At 27.4% G+C, this 21,331-nt stretch overlaps 1 protein-coding gene across 1 annotated transcript in view; it reads right to left on the bottom strand.

Moving 5' to 3' along the window:
• Positions 1–8,513: 8,513 nt before the first annotated feature.
• The window catches only part of LOC129958338 (calcium permeable stress-gated cation channel 1-like), a 53,522-nt gene continuing 40,704 nt past the window's right edge, over positions 8,514–21,331 (bottom strand). The window contains exons 17-23 of the mRNA XM_056070755.1: positions 20,350–20,403; positions 20,086–20,248; positions 17,121–17,226; positions 16,704–16,871; positions 15,719–15,831; positions 15,070–15,138; positions 8,514–14,237 (exon numbers count right to left, since the gene is read on the bottom strand). Of these exons, the coding sequence (XP_055926730.1) occupies positions 14,046–14,237; positions 15,070–15,138; positions 15,719–15,831; positions 16,704–16,871; positions 17,121–17,226; positions 20,086–20,248; positions 20,350–20,403 (865 nt within the window). The 3' untranslated portion in view covers positions 8,514–14,045. The remainder of the gene's footprint in view (positions 14,238–15,069; positions 15,139–15,718; positions 15,832–16,703; positions 16,872–17,120; positions 17,227–20,085; positions 20,249–20,349; positions 20,404–21,331) is intronic.

The following is a 21,331-nucleotide window of genomic DNA, read 5'->3' as shown; positions in this document are numbered from 1 at the left end:
TACCGAGTCTGATTCCAGAGCTTGGCGATAAACTTTGCAACGAATGTGGCGACAAAATAGATAATACCGGAAACTTCCAGAATTTTTGCGATTCAGCCAATAGGCACCGAGATATGTCTGATTGCTTCAGAACCTTCTCTGCCCACCTCCAGGAACTATAAAAGACCGATAGTCTCATGCCGAAGTCAGTCTTGAAACGAGTCTTCGAGAGGATAGCGAAGCAACGGCGAATAGTTGGATTAGTCCGGCTAAGCGCGAGCGTTGTGTGTTGTTCAAGCATCTGTTGAATTCAGCTGTGTGCCGAGTCCTGGTGTTTATTGCGGAAGCAGCATCAAGTCGTGTGAAGAGTAGCCAGTCGTATAGTAGTGAGTCTGCAGTTGGATACAGCTAAAGCGAGGAGACAGTGAATAATTGCAGGCGTCTAGAGAGACCGCAGAGTGTGGCTACGAAGATTCCCTCCTTCTGCTGAATTCTGCCTGACCGTTTTGTGCTGTGGTTGTTATTACTACCGATTACTACTTGTGAGCTACTGTTTGTTGTAGTGTGCTGCTGTGTGGTGCCTGTTTTCATCTCGGATGTATATTTGTCGTTTCTTTGTATTCCTGTCTTCGTGTTTAATAAAAGTCGTCGTCCGTTACTAAAGGATTGCTTATTTCATCGACCAACAAATCTCAAAGAACCCCCAGAATTTCAGTAACTATATATATATATATATATATATATATATATGATATGATAGCCTATTATCCACAATTAAAGAATTTATCCAAGAATGCCCTAAAATTGTTGAATGATTTCATACTGAAATGATTCAGATACCATATTCAATATTATTAGTATGAAATGGGAATGTTATTTTCTTACCTTCTGTCAATAACAAGAAAACAATATTATCCCAATATTTCTTTTAATATACATGAATAAACATATCTGGTTAAAATGATGATTAACAGAAAAAGTAATAATTGACTGAATCGTATCTACCATAATGGGGGAAGAAAAAAAAAAAAAAACCAGTGCTTAAAATTAATTAAAAAAAAAAAAAAACTTATTTTTTGAACATTCAAGCTCGCCATAGCACTTAGTCAAAAGTTCTTGAAAATAAACTACCACATATAAGAAATGAAGAAAGGCAAGTTCAAATTCAAGAACAGATTTCTTGTTTTTCAATTAATTCATTCCAGGATAATAATTCTATAAATTACGTTTTCCACTAAAAAATTTTTTAAATATCCTTTTAATCGACATTTACATACAATGCCAATACAAAATCCAAGGTATAAAACACTAGTTATTTTTCAAAAAAGAAACATAGTGATTTTTTTTTTCTTTAGGATATGAAATTTTTTATCATAGATCTGCTTAGAGAACTAATTAATGTGTCAGGTGAGCAAAAAGTCATTAATTCCTGTAGCCGCTTGGAGAGCTCTAACTTTCTTATTTTCGGGTGCAGCAAATGATAAAAAGTGCAGTAAAATTAAATGCAAAAGCAAGAATAAAAGCTCAAAACAAGTTCGAATGCTCTAGGAATATGTCACTCTATGCTGTCCCTTCATTCCACCCTGAAATAAAATAGGTGTCTGCCAATTGAAGATATTCAAGATTATTACATTCAGGGGGGGAAAAATCTGTGTGTCCATCCTATTTATATTTCATCTTATGCATAGTGAAATTTTTGAAAATGTTGCTTTCGCTGTTTATATATACATATATCTTTACAAGGGGAAAAAATTGTAAATTGGAGGTAGAAATTAAAGCAATTATTCTTGCAAATTCACATTTCGATGGATATAATACTAGAATGCAATAGTTTTCAGGAAATTGAATATTCTCGCTTTTCTTGTTAAATATCAGGAGATGCATGGCAAGTACTTTTTTTTAATTTTTCATATGATGCATTTCTTAGTTAATTTTTTTGGAAACTGCATACATACTAAAAGTATTGGGATGAATTATAAAATATGTGAAGCATTTTGAAGATTGATTCAGTTTAACTATTCTCAACCAAAACTATCAGTAGGTTGTGTATAAACAAATTTATAGTTAAATGGTTATCTTTCTTTTTAATTTATATTTTCTGTCAGTTATAACATATGCAGATTTCTTGTCTAAATATGAGAAGAAAAAAAAAAGAGTGCGTTTCTGGAAAATTATATTATTGTTATATCTAAATTCAAAGAAGATCCCATTGCTCAGACACTATGAAATGTCCTCCTAATAATGAATGCATTGGCTACCATCGTAATTGGGTGAAAATATAAAGGGGAGGGAGAGATTATTAAAAACAGTTTTATAGTTAAAGGTAATAATGGTAATAAAGCTGTATAGTTAAAGTCTCATAATTAAGGAATTTTCTTCAACTGCCATGTTTTGAAATGGAATAATTTTTGTATTTTATGAATTAATTTTAGTACTGTAATTTTCGTTTCCAAACTGAAAATGTTTTACTGTTACTTTTTAACGCATGCCAAACTAAAAGAAAATAGAGATTCGCATGAATTTTTGAGCATACGAATTCTTCGCCCTATTGCTCACTATAATTTTTACTTTTAAAAGAACTTAATAATTGATTTAACTTGAATAATGGAAAAATACAAATTTTTAAAAGTAAAAAAATATTTAAATTTATCAGAAGAAATATTCTCCTAAATATACTTTTTAATTAAAAAGAAAATAGTATCACTACTTTATAGAGAAATGATATTTACTTTATAGAACTTTTATAGAGAAATGGTAAGTTTATTTTAATTAAGTATTTATTTACTACACCAAAATTAACTGGAAGAACTGTAATTGTTGCTTTGACGAACAATCCAAATTTAATTTTGCAAAGTTTTTAAACATTACATCGAAAGGAAAGTTTTTGAACTTTAAAGAAATTTATTTCATATTAGTGATTTCGTTTCATATTGCAACTATTTAATTAATATAAGCTTAATTCAATTAGTATAAAATTTCCAAAAATAATCGTTTAATAATGAGTTAATAATTATCTTTGAGTGTTTTGATTATTAATTTATTTTGTTATAAAATTTAAAAATTTGTTTCCAGTATCAGTATGGTACATTTCATTTCAGTTATGTTATTGATTCCTCTATTATTTCTCGACGTTCGATTATCCCTGAAGGCATACAAATAGTTAATTTATTATATTTAAATAAGCGATTAAATATATAAATATCCTTATTTAAATGTGTTATTAATTATTTTGTGTTATTTTAAAGGCAAATAAGAGAAATTTTATCCCCCCCCCCACCGTTATCGCCCTGCTCCATTGTCGGAAAATTTCTGCCAACTCCTTTGCTTTTACTATCCCCGACCAAATGGGCCATTCTGTATAGGTTGGGAATAGCAGAGGCGGCGGCAGAGATTTGCTGACGGGGGGGGGGAGAAATCCGGCCGGGGGTCAGGTACAATATCTTCAAAATAACTCCTAGTAATTAATTTTACATTTAATTACAGGAAATCAAGTATTATTTAGGGTCTTTTTTATTCAAATTTTGGTCCTTTCTTTTATTGTTAAAAATTTACAAAAGTATTTGCAAAAAAAATTTACTCAGTTTCTTTTACTATAAAAAAAAACTGTCAATATTTGAGTCTATTTTTTAATGAGACTCTTGAGTTTTAATTTTTCTGAGATTTAATTCTAGAAAAAGTATGGTTATATCCCATTATAGATTATAGTATATGAGATTGAAAGAAATTGCGCCAGAATGATGTGTCATGCTAAATGAACAAATGCATGCTCTTGCTATTTTATATCAGAACCTATATAAAATGAATGTTGAAACAAAATGTTTTATAAAAGAAACTTTTTTAGAAATTCAGAGTAATAAATAAAAAATATTCGATGTTTTTGCCAAAAATAGATTTTTCTGCGTAGTCCTCTACCTAAAATATTTGTTAAGTAAGGATTGAAATAACTAGCAGGGATTCAGATGTGTTTTGAATCAACAAAAATTTACTATCGTCCGGACATGAATCATATAGAATGCGGAAAAGATATAATGATGTTGTTTCTTAAGAAGGCTGCAGAAAATATTTTGTAAATATATGTACAAACTTACTATTTTATGTAAGATATGAAAATTATTCTTATGAAAAATGGACTGCTTAAACATTAAATCCTCCATGCATTTATTTTTCAATATATATTTAGGTTTCAAAAGCCAATACATTTTATTAAAAAACAGTTAAATATTGAATATGAATTCCCGTCTTCATTTTTAGGCATGCATTCTTATGGTTAAGTACTTTTTTAATGTGAAGTTATTGCAAGCTAATATTCCTCCCAAAAAATTAGTTTTGGAAGGAATATTAGCTTGGTTTCTGGTTCTCGTCATTGTATACCCCTTCGTAAACAATGGCGAGTTCTGACTCAAGTGTGGAATTATTAAATTTTTAATTTTAAATCTGTAATTAAATGAAAGTATTAAGTAATTTGAAATGCAAAAATCACTTGAAAACGCATCATTACCTCAAATGCCCTTATATTATTCTAGGGATTAAAATGATAATAATTGTGTTATAAATAAGATCAGCCATCTAATTGGGAAGTTAAGTAAATTCGTATGTCAAGGTTAATGTGTTATTTATGAATATTCTATGAATAATTATTTTAATCATCTTTTTATCAAGACATCGTTATTCAATGTCTATTAAAAATTGAGGAGTATTTGAAATTATATAGTTTTTGCCGCGAATAGTAATTGAAAGAAAGAAAGAAAAAAGAAAAAAATCGATACGTTCCCCGATTACATAGTCATAATATTGAATGCAGAATTTGAAGAATTTAGGCAGTAATTTATTTAAGAAATTTAGTATATACTTGGATAAACTCTTTTAGTGTGGCTAAAAAGCCATCATACCACAAATATTTATTTTTTTGTCGTCACTTGCAGTCGATATTTCTTTAGGGCATTAATGGTAGTCTGATAAATTAGATTGCAAAAGAAAATAAATATTTTACTGTTAAATAAACTTAATTTACAATTATAGAATTTACTTACTCCTGTGATTTATAACGAATTTACATAATTTGGCTACAGCAAAATAACTCTTCTTAGCATGCATATTTACAAGAGTGTAGAAAAAAGAATGTTTTATTAAATTTAATGTAACCGTTTACTAGATTTTAATCAAACAATTCTCATGCTGAAATGAATAATATAAATTTATCAGCTCGTTACCGAGGAAATAACAACTAGATGAATAAGATGACGATTAATTTTAGAACTTGAATTTGAATATGAATTATGGAAAACAACTCTATCGTCCTATTCATAAATATAAAAGCAACATTTTCTCTAATAATTCCACTGGCAAATAATCGAAGTGCCCGGTGAAAACAATTTTTTTTCCATAATCTACGATAAAAACTCAGCCAAAAGACAAAGATTAGTCGGGAGAATGTAACGTCTTATTCACTTGACAGCTTATTGATTATTCTGCTAAATATAGTATAAATAATATGCTGAACAAACATTATAACGTTTAAATAGGATGACTGAGAAATTGGAATTAACGTCGTCAACATCCATCGCATTGAATTTTTTGTCGATCACTCAAAATTTTTTGACAAAAGGCGACATGTCATATGTCTTATTCACATGTCACCTTGTCGGTGATATTTTCAAAAGTAGTGCAAATTAAAAGTTTGATGAATGACATTTGAATCAAATGTCTAAAAATATGTGGATATAGTCTTCGACATTCATTTCATAGTCGGCCGTCCAAAAATTGTTGGCAGAATGCGATATCTTATTCACTTGCTGAATATATTGCCAAATCTAGTGCAAATTATAAGATAAATGAACAACATCTCAATTAAATGTCTGAAAATCTGGAGACTTAATATCTTGGACATTCAACGCATTGAATTCATAATCGGCCGACTAAAAATTGCCAGCAAAATGAGACTATCACCTTGTCGATATCTTATTCACTTGTTATTTTGTCGGTTATATTGCCAAAAGTACTACAAATTATAAGCTTAATGAAAGACATTTGAATCAGATGCATGAAAATCTGTGAACTTAATTTCTTCGACATCCATTGCATTCAGTTCCTAGTCGGTCTATCAAAAATTGTCCGCAAAATACGGCATAGTATTGAACTACCACCCTATCCATTATTTTGCCAAATATAGTCAAAACACTTTAACCGTTACTTCGATTGTTTACAATATATTAACTTTAAGGTGGTTTTTAAATAATCATATTCGATAAAGCGCAATTCTCTACAATCATTTTGAAATAGTGAACACTTCTGTCGACGAAACTCTCAATCTCTCGCTGGGGGGGGGCGGCAAAACGTTGCCGACAGGGAGGCAGTAGCCTCCTCTGCTTTACCTGATGCTTTATTTTCTTTTATTACAGTCACCATCTCACAAAAGATGCTTTTTTTTATATTGCCCAATTCTTTAAACAAAGTTGAAATTTTATAAATTAATTCAAATAAAACTATTTATCTTAAGCTGTCAAAATATTCTCAGTAACAACTGATATTTTCTGTTAAATTCTATTTATCATGGAGATAAATAGTATTTAACTGTAGAGGGCTATTGATCATGTAGATAAACAGCTATAAAATGACTTAGTTGCCTTTGAAATTCTCAAAAGTTTCCAAAAATAAACAGCATATATTCACCATAGAACAAAGGTACTATCCGCCCTTCTACTGAGATGGATTCCTTTTTTACTTCAGAGTAAAATGGAATTCCAGTATACTTTAAAATAAAATGTTTATTGACAAATTTAGAAACCACTGAGAATAGTTCACATTGTCGTTCTTTGCAGTTTTTCTTGAAACTAGAACTGTATTGTAAAATTTTAAGAATGGAATCCAATATTTATTTGTGAAGAACGTTTATTTTTATATACGTTTAGTTTGTTTAAATTAATATCTGCAATTGGGAAGTGATTTGGAACGCACCACGCAATTTTGAATCATGATCAGATGATACATTCTCCAGATTTCTCTCTTCGAAGCAGAGGTGAGAACGATTAATCCCGACAGATTTAGCGTGTATCAAACCCGCGTATTCAGCTGATTTTTGGCGAAATAGAGCGTTGAATTAACAAAATTCCTGCCCCAAAGCAGAACTTCTACTACTATGTCACTATAATGCAGCTTGATAATCTCATCAATCAAAATGTCTAATTATTGGCAAAGAATGAAATAAAAAATATCCATAAATGAAGGCAAAAGAAATTAATATAGCGTCTTTGAACATCTTGCAAATTTTTATCAAAACTGTTTCTTGTTTGTTTTAGAAATTTTCTACTTACATAAACATTTTATTAATTTTTAATCATGTTAAAAAATACCACTAAGATAGGAAAATGAATATTTAAGCTAAAATTCTTTCGACTAAAACAATATTTATAAAGCTACAGATTATTAATTTTTTTAAGTTGCAGATAACAATATTTTAATATGATTCCTTCCAATATAATTATCATATATTTTGCAGACTTCCTTTCAAAAAATGACGCAAATCGAACTTTATATTAAGATCTAATTATTTATTAAAAAACAGCAGGAAATATATTCTGTTTCTATATCACATGTATCTGTCATCATTTGGTACTAATGAATGAAATCGAATCAAATGCACAATAAATTTACAGAAAAAGTAAATTTAAATCTATTTTTATTAAATCGAAATCTTAAAAATACATGCAACAATATCAATAAATAAAAAAGCCATTAAAATTACATTCCCCGAGGTGGACAAATGGAAAAAAAATCTACAAAATAAGATTTTCGTGCATATATTTTTTCAAATGGCACAACCTATAGTTACTCAAGAATTAAAAGCTGAAATTCAACTATGCAAGAAAAAAATCTCTACATATATTACAAATAATTTTTATGCAGTGATGCAGTTACCAATGATGAAATTAAGATAATGCATAGTTAATAATTTCATTGATTTTTTTCGTGTACATAATTCCAAGTAATAGGACTTATTTTCTAATTTCCTCATTTCACAAGACAAGATCTGTACAGAAAATAATTATCACAATAATGTGCATATTAAAATAATGAATAGCACAAATTTATTTGACTATAACCATATTTTGGTTTACAAAGCTCTATTTTGCAGCAACCTGCAACTAAAATAAAGAATGTCATTCAAACAATTAATTTCTTAGTAATTATTGAATACAGGAAAATGAAATTTAAACCGTATTTCCAACTTGAAAAAGAATCAAAAATGGTAAATAAAATAAAATTTAACCAAATACTTACACATGCCAATACAATAAAACTTTTTTTAAATAAATTCATACATAAATGCCGTTTTAAAAACAAACATATAATCGAGACTTAAAAGACAACACTAAAAAGAACTGATTCTGTAGATAATATAAAAAAGCTCTAGAAAAGATTTATTAAAGTTCTTAAAAGAGACAAAGAGTAGTTTTGTAATAATAAATCTGCAGTTTTGATTCTTGCTTAAATATATAAAGCTCAAAAGTCTTGAAGGATACACTATAGAATAAAAACAAAATTTTGTCTTGTGCATACAGTTGACAGAAAATTAAAGCTAAAAAATTAAGCTGAAACATTATACCTGAGTTTAATAACAAAAATAATCAACTAGATTAAAAGAAAGTAAATATAAATAAGAAGTAATTCATATGTATATACACTGTGATAATATAATAACAAAGTAGCAATGAAATGGCGAAAACACACACATGCACACATTGAAAAGCAATAAATTATTTTTTTACTGGTAATTTAATTTTAAAAATACCAATAAAGTGAGTATTAACATATATTTCATATTAAAGCAACAATGCATATTAACAGTATAAAACTACATTCACACACCTAAAATAATTTTATTCTATTAAAATAGGTCAGAATATAAATTCTTTTCAGTAATTACATAAACTTCACCTAATCAAATTATTAAAGCATCAGCAGAAAATTATAGAACATTTCACATTTGTTTCTAAAATTAAATATAAATTAAACCATCATATAAATATATACATTACATAAGTAAGCAGAACTATTTTTTTAAAATAAAGAGATTACAGAGGAAAAAAGGAAATGAGGTATAATCGAAAAGAGTATTATCTAAGTTAAAATTTATCCAAGCAGTGCTTGAAGTGAACAGAAAGTACTTATATTTTAATAAGCAAACATAAGAAAGAAATGCATATGAATGAATTAGAAAATATAAAACCTACTGCTGTTTAGTAACCAAATTTTCTCAGGTGATTTTCCTTCTTTTTGATTAAAAATTTGGAAAAATGAAGGTGCTTTTGCCAAGTTGTTAGGAGATTATATCAGTATTAAAGCAAAAGCATAATGCATTTGTAAGCCTCGGGAAATTCTTTGATGCACAACAGATTGTCATTTACATATTATAATAATTGCCTTATTAAGCTAAATCTATAAAATAAAGCAAAAATAAGCTTACGATCAATATCGTTCCTTTGTTCTAATATTTCAAAATCTCAAATCACAATTTATAGCAAATTAACGTTTTCTATAGTCTTCTCGCTAATGCATTCTGCAAACAAATATCAGTAAGACGAAACATATATTAAAAAAAAAAAAAAAAAAAAAAAAAAAACCAAGCAAACGAACTCACATAATGGAAATATTTATGTAAGGAAAAAAAAAAAAAATGAAAACAAATTTTAAATTTTCCCAGTTTTAAAACGCTAAATAAATATTCCATCTTTTACATACTCGGCCAGAAGTTTATTGAAAGCTTTTTTTTTAAAGACTACTTTCTTTCAGAAATAAATTATTGTCAGGCTCAATAAAAGAATTCACATAAAAAAATAAAATATCAAACACACAAATACAATAAAAATAATGAATTATAACATTTTAAGCAGCAGTTAGGGTACTTTTTACAATAAAATTTTAATTTCTTTGGCAAAACGTAAATTCCATTTTGCTTTCTTTTTTTTCCAAATTTCAAATAATATCTTTTCAGATCATTGAAATTATGCAAATGTTTTTTTTTCACTGTCTATTTGGAGTAGAGTTCAGATAAAATAAGAAAGCTCAGAATGCATCAGCAACATGCAAATATACAACTTTTTTTATATAATGAAGCTGCATAAACAAATAAATAAAATAAATGCCGCGGTGAGTGCACATCCGCATGGTGAAGCATGAAATCTCAACTATGTTTCAGATTCAACTAGAGTATCAGATATTTTTTATGCAAACTGTAATAACTAAAATATTTCATAATCAAGATACATTGAAAGTGAACATTTAACAAAATATGAAATTTGTAATTTTTAAGGCAAAATTTCAGTGAATTCTGCAATTATACAATGCACGATGAAAAATTAGTCACTTGTGCATTATCCTTTTGGGAAAGATAACTTTTGAATTTTGAAATACGTAAGAATACTATAGACGTTCAAATCAATTATAAGTTCATTAAAATCTCTTGCTGCTATATTACATCAACTGCAACATGTGTCTTTTTAAATTTCGGACAATAAAAAAATGCTGCACTTGCAAACTATTTATTGAAATCTGATAGTTTTTTTCGTTTCAATCTTAACTATGCGATACGTGCTTTTATTCACAATTGCAACAAAATAGTCGGAAAAACCGGATTAAAAATTTTGTCTTGCAAAATGAATACTGGAATATGTTTCAATATGAATAAAGGACTTTCCCATATTTTCTTAAGTTGTTTATGACAGTAAAAACTGGGTTTTGAAAATACAAAATACTTCTGAACATACAATGAAAACATGATTTGAGGATAAAAATATAAACATGCATAATAGAATAATATTTATCAAACTTGCAACTTTCTTCGCATGTACCTCATATTAAAAATGAAATTATTATTACTAAAATCAGCAGTCATAAATGCATGGGTTATCATCAAAGAGAGGCAATATAGTCAGTTCGTGCTCATGTGATACATAACAAATGCACCACCCATTTAAATTTTTAAACTCATTGCATTTTTTTCATCTACTACATCCAATATTACATCATAATGCAAAAAGTACGATAATGAACAATTTGAATAGATAAATGAATTTCAAATTTGTCTAGTGATTGTGACATCATGCGTCTCACCTTTATATAAAGTGTAATGCTAACCCATGCTAAAGAAAAATCAAACTTGCACAGTGAAAAAGATAAGTTAATTGAATATTAGATATCTAAAATAAACTTATGAGGTTTTTTCGGGCAGTTAATAATAACATCAATTATAAGAATTTTTCAGCAATTCAACACTTATTCTAACTCTCTACAGATTTTATCTACCATTCATATTAAATTCCTGAAAAACATTTTCTGATTCATTCGAAATGTATTTAATATTTTTCATGTCACTAATTTTTTTGTGCATTGTATTTTGTTATTGAAATAAATTTCACTTGTCATATTTGTAACTAAAAATTCAAATAAGAGCAGAGGAAAGTATGAGCAATAATGAATATATCTTAAAGGCACACCATCTTTTATTATTAAAATGGGTAAATAAATAACTGTCAAATATTAACAAAAAATCCAAAACGACGAATAGAATCAAGTAAGGCGGAGTCAGTAAATAAAGTAATTCTGATATATATATATTACCATTTTAACAATAAAAAATGGTATAAGGTGCTACATGAAGTATACTTATAGTAAGTATATAGTAAAATGTTTTAGAGAAAGGAACTGCATTTATGTTTTGTTGATCTAGATGAAGATAGATTTGAAACGTTTCAAAATTGAATTAGTATGAATTTTAAAATTTGGCAACTTTCAAAAAGTAATGACATAGATGAATAAAAAATACAAATATTTGCTTCTGACAAAAACAGGTCTTTTGCATGTCATAATATCATAATACTGTGACATAACTAAAAATTTTGCAGCAAAATCTTACAATTTATGACGATAATATTACATTCAAATATGCTTGATATAAGCTTCATGGCGAACTGAAGGCTATATTATTGTGGCACAGCTATGACTTTATCAATGAAAAATCTAAATGACGCTGAAATTTTTACAACAGCTGCCCTTAATCAAATCAATACAAATTTATTTCGTTTATTAAAAAAATGTTCGTAAAATGGCGAAAAAATCAGCATTTAAATCACTCAATTTAATCTACAGGGGGGGGGGGGTGCTCATTCATTTACACCAATAGATAATTTCTTAACTAATATTTTTCTTTTAAAAATTGTAATAATTGATATTTTTATTTTTTAACACATAATGAATGAGATTGATCCTGACAAATCTATTCAGAATTACTGTTCCAGTATTCATTGAAAACTTGCAGAGTAAAAAAAAAAAAAAATATCAAACATAGTATTACATCAAAGTAAAGCATCCGTTTTTTGTCCATCTTAAAATTTAGGTATGCCAAAATTTCCAACCTAAAATGAATACTTATGTGATCAAAGGTATAGGCGATTTTTTGTATTTTTTATTAGATTGGAAGAAAGTTTGTGAATCTACTAGTTTACAAATTTCTTTTTTTTCATTCTACTATTACGTTTTTATTAATGAAGATGCTTAGAAAAATAAAATTAAAATTTCGATGTTAAACTATTGTGGCTCGGTATATTTGTGCTATGGCTAGGGATTGAGAAACATTATGCTAAATGGAAATTGTAAGACTTGTGTTACAGAAATTTCATTAGAAAAAAATTATTTTGCAGTTAATAATAATGTTTCATGTGCAAGGAAAGTTCGTTTCCTCTCTGAATTAAAATATACCACTTCCTTTATGTGTAAAGTTACTGTATAGTTGGAAAAAAAATTACTAAACAAATATTATCAATGCATATAATAACAAAATTTGGAATAACTTAAATAGCACTGGTCAAAATCATTCAGGTGAAAAATATTTGTGAAATGATTTTTGAGAAGTATTTTCGTCGGGCCGAAAACTCTAAATTTTTTATTAAAATGTCTTTGCTATTAATTCTATATTTAAAGTATGAAAAAATTTTAAGAAACACAATTAATGAAATATATATATTTAGGAATACTAGATGCTTCATTAAAAATTTCCATCATCACTCATGAAACCAAATAACAAAACTAACACCAGTACAAAAACTTATACACCAGCATTTTAAAAACAAATTAGAAGGTAAATGAGTTCAATAACATACACATTTTCCATAATTTGGCAGTAATTGAGTTTCATTAATTCTAGACATCTCTTAACAACTTTATAGGCAATTTATAAGTCGATCGAAAATGTATCGGAAAAGGTGACTTAAAGGAAGAAGAAATATCAGTATTTTTTTTATATATTTTTTGCTGTGGGCAGATTTCAGTTTATATAAGTGGCAAATAATTATATAAAATTTTGAAATCATGATGGGAAAAGTCAATCCGAAAAATCGTAATTCATTTAAAAGCGGTGAAAAAAATCAATCGAGCAATTCTATGGAATAACTCAACATAATCCCTTTTTTATAGCAACTTAAGCATTTTTTTTCCAAATTGAATCTCAAATTCACAATTTACTTTGAATAGTTCACAATTTTGTTTTACGGTTTTTCAATGTATTTTATATTTTACGTTACATATTAATAGATGGTGTGCAAACTATTTCTTGATAACCAGAGATAAAATGTACAACCATGAACATAAAATTATATAACTCGCACATATGAAAACACAATATTTTAAGACTATCATGCATTAGGCTTTTTTAAGTTTACTTTTCTTGAAATTTAATTTACTCTAGATTAAAAATGATTAATTAAACTCTATTTGAACATAACATAATATTAACAAAAACTCACTCGCTAGCATTAATTCAAATTTAATTATAAAAGAATCGAGTAATGAACTAATAATTTAATATAAAATACTACATAATTTATTTCTGATGAATGAAAAACACGAAAAATAAAAGTATATAACAGATAAAAATTTGAAGCGTATTAAATCTACAAGTTATTCCTTGAGGTGTTTAGAATTTATTTTAGAAATGTTAAAATAATATTTAACTTTATAGCTTTCACAACATATTCTACCGTAAATCAGATACAGTTTAGCAAATATAAAGGACATTAAAATCTTTGATATTGCTCACTGCCCCCAGACACCAAATTATCAACATCAGAACCAGGAATATTTATGCTTCCACCATCTGGAGTGGATTGCACACTATCCTCATTAGTACCATAAGATCGATCTTGAATACTTGTTGTAAAGATATCACCCTTAGAATCCGATCGCTTCAAAACCAATGGTAAATAAGGCTGCAATAGTAAAAAAAAAAAAAAAAAAGCAACATTGAGAAAAATCATATCTAAAATAAAAATATATATTCGTACATATATAGATTTCGAACTTAAAACGATGTTTGCTTGTAATTAGAAAGCGGTGTTTAAATTCCGACAAAAAATGTTAAAAACATCATATTGAATATATATTTTATTCAATCATCAATAAGAAATCATAATTAATTTTTTTTAATATTTGAAGAATTATGGAATATGTTTCAAATATCTCAATAGTTTTTATGCTACCTCTTTTAAATAAATGTCTTACTTTATTAAAACCTCTTACTTTTTGCAAATAACCCTTATTTTTGCCTTTAAATTAATATATTGCTTAAATAACACCTTTTACCTTTTGTAGTATTTGCCGATGTTAAATTTTTTTTACTATCTACATGAAACAATACAATTTAGAATTTTTATTAAACATATTATAAACTTTTGTTGTCCCAGAATGAAATTAATTAAAACAATTTTTCAGAAACTTACATGTATAAAGAATAAGATATATAATGGCATGAGGATATAAGACATGAAGTCAACGCCTTATGCATGAAGGCTACAGAAATCAAGTTTTTTTATTGTCAAAAAAAACAACAACAACTTACCGCTAAATAAGAACAAAATTTAAGTTGATAATCGATTTAAATATCAAGTTTTTACATAAAAATAACTTATAGTAGAAATTTAATTCTGAGATCTCTGAAATGAACATCAAAGAATACATGAGCCATTTCTTTCTAAAAGAAAGGCAATTGCTAAATTTCAAATTAAACTAAATTTCATTTGTCATAATAGAATGAAAACAAACCTGTTGTGATATATCATGAGTCGATTTTGAAATCTCCGAAATTTGAGCGCTATCTCTTCGAGAAAATGCCTTAAATAGAAAAATTAGCAACATCAGAAAGAATGTAATTATCATCAAAATATAAATTATTATTATAAATATTGCATTACATTTTCTCTCACATGAAATATAGAAAACAATGATGACTTGCTATCCTGAGAAAATAATGCATAACTTTGTCTTTCAAAGAGTTGACAGTAAAAGAAGGGGGGGGGGGAGGGAAGCGAATTAAAGGAAACTGAAATCAGACTTTTTGACAGATAACAGATATTTCCAACATGCTCACTATTACAAGAACATTCAATATTACATAATTTTTGCCTCAGTATAAAAGTTTGCTCTAAAGCAAAAAGTGACGTATAAAGTCATTTATAGCCATTAAGAGCTTCACACAACAAATTAATACAGATTTAATAATTAGAATTATTTCAACATTTTCAAAATAAGGTATTAAAACATTTAAATATATTTGACTGTTGATTTAATTAATAAGCACATAACACACAAAAAAATTGAAAATGTATTTCAAGAATCATCTATTAGTTTTCCTTTTTAAAAGGAATAAATTGTAGTTTATGAACTTAGAAAAATAATAAAACTGTGCACTCACTTTGTAGGAAATCGGACTAAGTATCAGAAACCACTGGAAAGAAACTTGACCAATAAATATCATGACAGTTACCAAGCATATTGCCAAAGAAACTATGGACATCTCCATCCAGCCTAAAACATATTTCAAAATAATTTGGTATATATTATAATGCAACAGGCAGGAAATACAGGGACGTACAGAGTTACCAGAGAACAAATAATAAACAATTTATAATTTCACACTGCCACACTGAAAAACAAAAATTCTAAAGAAAAATAAACGAATAATGCCCCAACAATTATGCATAACATCTTCAATTCTTAAAAATTAAGTTTCAAAAGTGTAACATCTCTCTTAGTCAAAAACAAAACAAAAAAAAAAAAAAAAAAAACAATAGGAACTTATACACGAAATATTCTGAAAAATAATTGGATTTATGATTTACTCATTCAATGTTCAGAAAACTGAAAGTCTGCATATTGGAAAGACGTGTACGCTTTTTAGGTCTGAATTCCTGATGATTTATATTCAAAACTACTTTCTACTCTCAATTTTTTCGGAACAATCATCAGTAAATTTTTAATAAAAAAGTATGCAAATGATTATTATACATACCACTTTGCCATACAAGTAAATTAATGCTAATAATTTATAAAAGATAACATTTTAATCGATCATAACAATTTTAGTTTTTATTTCTCCAATAAATGTATCTCTATGATTTTTTAACAAATTCTCTTAGCTATCAGTTAAAATTACAGATTCATTCCTAAATAATATTTTAGATTTACTAATAAAAGTATTAACATTTTTCAAGGATATAATAAAAATAATCTCATTTAAAAAAAATCATTCGACGAAACTAGAAAAGAACGGAATTTATTCTCGTTAATACATAAAAATAAAGAGAATTATAAAAATATAAAATAGTCACACACATATATACATATTAATCATCTAAGTAAAATCTTTTATAAAAATTCAATAAAGATTGGATACATACCATTTCTTAAGTAAAGGAAAAAGAAAACACACATCTGCATGAGGATTATTGATATAACGACGAAATTTATCGCAGTTGAGTGTATATTTCGACTAATTTTGGATGGACCATAAACGTAATAGATATTGTAACGATCGATGTAATGTTTCAGGCACATGTATAAAAGACCTGAAAACAGGAATTTAATGTTACAACTTATTTCAATGATTATACATATCATACTACATTAATACAAAAACAGCCGATTCCGAATCATTATAATAAATACAACATGAAAGCACTCAAAAGAATATATCTGAACTGTTCTTTTAATAATTTTTGAATCAGAGAAATTGTACTCACATATTTCTAAAAAACTTTTCTATTATTGAATTAGTAAATAATTTTGTAAAATGCAAGATATTATTCTTTACGTACCAAATGGAGCAATAACGGGGCACAGCACACTGTATATAATGACAACAGAAAATATAAGTAGAAAATATGCATACTGCACTCCAAACTCGAATTCCCACATGATTGCCTAAAGAGGAAAATCTTACTTTTGAAACAGATAAATAAAAAGAAAGAAATTTCAAAATAAAAGTACAATAAAACATATTTTCTTCAATAATTGAAGAAAAAGTTTAAAAAAAAGTTTTCAGAGTAACAAAAGGTAATCAGATGTTTCCTAATATTTTCAGGGTTTTTTTTAAAACTAGTCATCTTTGGCGATCAGCTTATTCCCCAAATTTATTGACTTTTTAGGCAGTAAGACGATTCATATAGAATGCAATTTTAAAAAAAAACCTCAGCGTATAATTTGATACGACTAAAAGATGCGAATTCAATTGAATCATTCTACAACAAATTACTGAAGTACAAATTTTAAAAAAATGTATGTACTAAGAAATAAAAGCGAAAGTGAAAATTCTAAATCTGAGGTAATAACCAAAAAAATCAATTTTTTAATCCTAATTTTAACACAGGCAAAAGCATGCGATTGAATATTTTGATGGATGAGTTTTAATTTCATCACAACATTATTTGAGATTGAAACAAAAGTAAATTTTTTTTTAAAAAATGAAAAAAATCTGCATAGAAATGAAGTTGATATAACTAAAAAGGCAATATCTTGAATTTTAAGATAAAGCAAAATCCATCTTAGTGAGAATATAGTTTTAGAAAATATGAACATCAGTTTCCATAGGTCAGTCATTGTGATTATCCACTTAGCGATTATTAAACCTTTAAACTTTAATGTTTGGCTCTAACATCTTAATTTCATTTATATATACATATATATTTTATCTCTGACTGAATGAAATTTTTAGCCTGCAACCGACAATTGCTGCAAAACACTTTGCAACTGCATTAATTAGTTAAGCAAAGTGTTGAATTAAGTGCAGTAGTAAAAGTGTTTAAATGAAGAGGTTTGAAAAAAATTGTGAAGATTTTTTTTGTTTACATTTAATTGTTGCCATTCGACAATAAGTAAGTAATAAGAACGATTTTTGTGCCATGTACATTAGTGCTTTAATATATAAGTAACCAATCTAAAGTTAGAAATATTTTGAAAACGAAACTAAATAGTTTCGGAATCGCAACTAAACATTATTTCTTATTCAAACAAAAACCAAAATAGGAACAGGAAAAGCACAATAGTATTTAGGAAGCGCAAATGCAGCTACTTCTAAAACACAGATGAAATGAGACATAAGTAAAAAAACCCAAGTTAATAGCAAAAAATCAAAACTAAATAAAATAAAATAAAAATAAAAAAATCCGGTCTGAAGACTTTTTCAAGGGTCACCCTCAGGCAGGGATTCAAAAAAAGAGATTTTTTTCTGTGAAGGAATGCAGACTAAACAGTCTAATAATGATTCTTCGTGTTCCTTTCTGTTTTCCTTTCCTTTTTGCTTTCATTACTAGCTTGAGTGTTATTATATGGTTATTTTGTGTTATTTTTGTTGTATTTTTGCTTATTAGTGGATGTATTCTTCAATTTTATTTTATTTTATTTATTTATTTTTTGTATTTTCCTTTTCGTTAAAATGGTATATCTCTTAGGCCTAATTCCAGGGGATTTTCGTGTCACGAGGAATCATTATTAGACTGTTTAGTCTGCATTCCTTCACAGAAAAAAAATTCCTTTTTTTGAATCCCTACCTGAGGGTGACCCTTGAAAAAGTCTTCAGGCCGGATTCTTTTTTTATTTGGTTAAATTTTGATTTTTTCCTATTAACTTGGTTATATATATACACACTTCTGAACTTATCTGTAAACAGGCGAAATGTATTAATACAAGTGGATTCCTGTCAAGGACTTGGGTCAGCAAATATCGCAGCACAGATTAAAAGAAATTTCATTTCACTCGGTTCCAATAAATTGTATACTGCCAATGGTTAAAGTAACTTCAGTATGCACATACAAGATATTGCTGCTTAGTTTGCCATTACAAATCAAGGTATACTGCTATCTAACAAAAGATTTTTCTTGCGTTTTTCAATTCTTTGGAGATGCATCTTTTAATTGCCTTCAGCTCCAAAATAAAAAGATTACACTAATGAATTTCGGTATTTTTAGTTAGACTTTTTAAGGTCTCATAGAATGAGCAACTTACAAAACCAACAGTGCAAATACTTATAACGAATTATGCAATATAAATATAATGCATAGCTCAGGGATCTTTTTTCACATTATTTTTTTATTAATCAAACTACATACTCATACATATAATTATCTTAAATTGTCAAATCATATTAAAAGTGATAAAAATTTAATCACTGTTTATTTTGCTTAATCATTATATTTTTGAGAATTTTGCTGTACATTCCCATATAGGAAATCTTATTGTGCTTATCCACGTGATAATCGAAAACAATAAATATGGAATTTAGTTAAATTGACTTCAGGTCAAAGTGATAACAAATCCTAGTATTTGTTATCGTAGTAGGTAGTAGTGAGTCTAGCAAAAAAAAAAAAAAAAAAAAAAAAAAAAAGCAATTTGACATTTTAAATATTGTTAGAAATCCACATAAAACTTTGAATATTTTGGAATCACACAAAATTCTACATGATGCCAATATCCCATCCAATATTTGAAAGGCTAGCCATTTAAAAAACAAATTATTATCACTAGTGCATGCTTATCAACCTGATGTAGTAAAAATTGAATGAAGGGAGGTTGATAACAATACTTGAAAAGGGAGAGATAAAATTTAACCAACAGTAAGTTTTAAATGATTACAATGCTCTTCAAAAAATGTACAAAACTTTGAAATAAATAAAAAAATTGCCACAAAGTGTTCGTTCAATAATAATAATCTACACATAAAAATAGATTACAGTAAAATTGTAAATAAATAATAGTTTACATGTTGATAAAAATAAAATTGTCTACCTTTCGTAATCCAGCCTGTTCTGCCCTCGATCTTGAAAAACATATGTAAAATGCATACATGAACAGTTCTGGAAAACGGATAAGATCCAAGGCTGTACCAATAAAACTAGCAGTAATAACATAGTTCACAAAGAAAGCACCATTTCCTGAGAGAAATACGCACCTAGAAAGAACATTGCATTTAATCCAATTAATGTAAAACATGAAGTTGAAATTATCATGAAGAAAATGCATTCACAAATGTAAAAATATTAAGTCACTTACTGCCATCGATATGTTTCACCTCTTCTTATACTCCATTCTAACAGAGCGTTAACACTAAAAATGAAACAAATGAATTAGTCCACTCTAAATCAAACGTGTATATATATATCCCACTGAAAGAAGACAATACATTGGAAGTAAAATTAAAAAGGAGACATTTGGAGATTTTTTAAAAATTTTGATATATTTTAACAAAATCATAAGTTTGGATTGTCTCTCATAAATTTAATAAGAAATAAAACAATTCTTCAAACCAACATTTTTACTACATTTGTTTTCAAGAAAATATTCAAAAATTGATGAGAAAATTATTTATATCATAGCATTCGAAAGTTAAGTGGTCTAAAAACAGTGTATTATGTGGTTATTTTTTTCAACAATATATATTCACTTTCGCCTGTGTTGTTAAACAGAAGAATAATTCGATAAACTATTTTCTTCCCTTATAAGAAAAGCTTATAAGGGAATGTAGCTTATTTTTATAGGCATTTCTATGCACCCTAACAGAAATAGTGACTATTTCAAAATGAGGATTCGAATATTCGATTAAATATAGTTTGTAAAATTATTCAACAAAAATATTTGACTATGTGAAAGATGAAAAGTTTATCCACTTATTCATTGTACATGCCCCATCTACCAATGGTTCAGTTTTAAGTTAACTATAAGAAATTCATTGTTTTGCTTGTAATATGCTGAAAAAGAAAGTAGTCTACTGACTTAGTAATTACATTTTAAATAAACAGAAACGAAAGCAAATAACAGTAATAATAATAGTTTTTTATGGGTAAATAATAATCTATCCATAAAAAAGCTTTATTGTAACAAAAGGGTGGAATATAGCTAACAAAAGTCTCTATTAAATTACAATATTTATCATTTATACAGCTGTTTTTCTACTAATTAGTGCAATTGTTTTTTTTCAGGAAAATATGTAGCTGTTGCTTTCAACAGTATTTCCATACTATTGGCGTTATCTATA

This window comes from Argiope bruennichi, chromosome X1 (genome assembly GCF_947563725.1).
Source record: "Argiope bruennichi chromosome X1, qqArgBrue1.1, whole genome shotgun sequence".
In the NCBI taxonomy this organism is placed as follows: domain Eukaryota; kingdom Metazoa; phylum Arthropoda; class Arachnida; order Araneae; family Araneidae; genus Argiope; species Argiope bruennichi.
The sequence above is the reverse complement of the archived record's forward strand: the minus strand, read 5'-3'. Positions and strand labels throughout refer to the sequence as shown.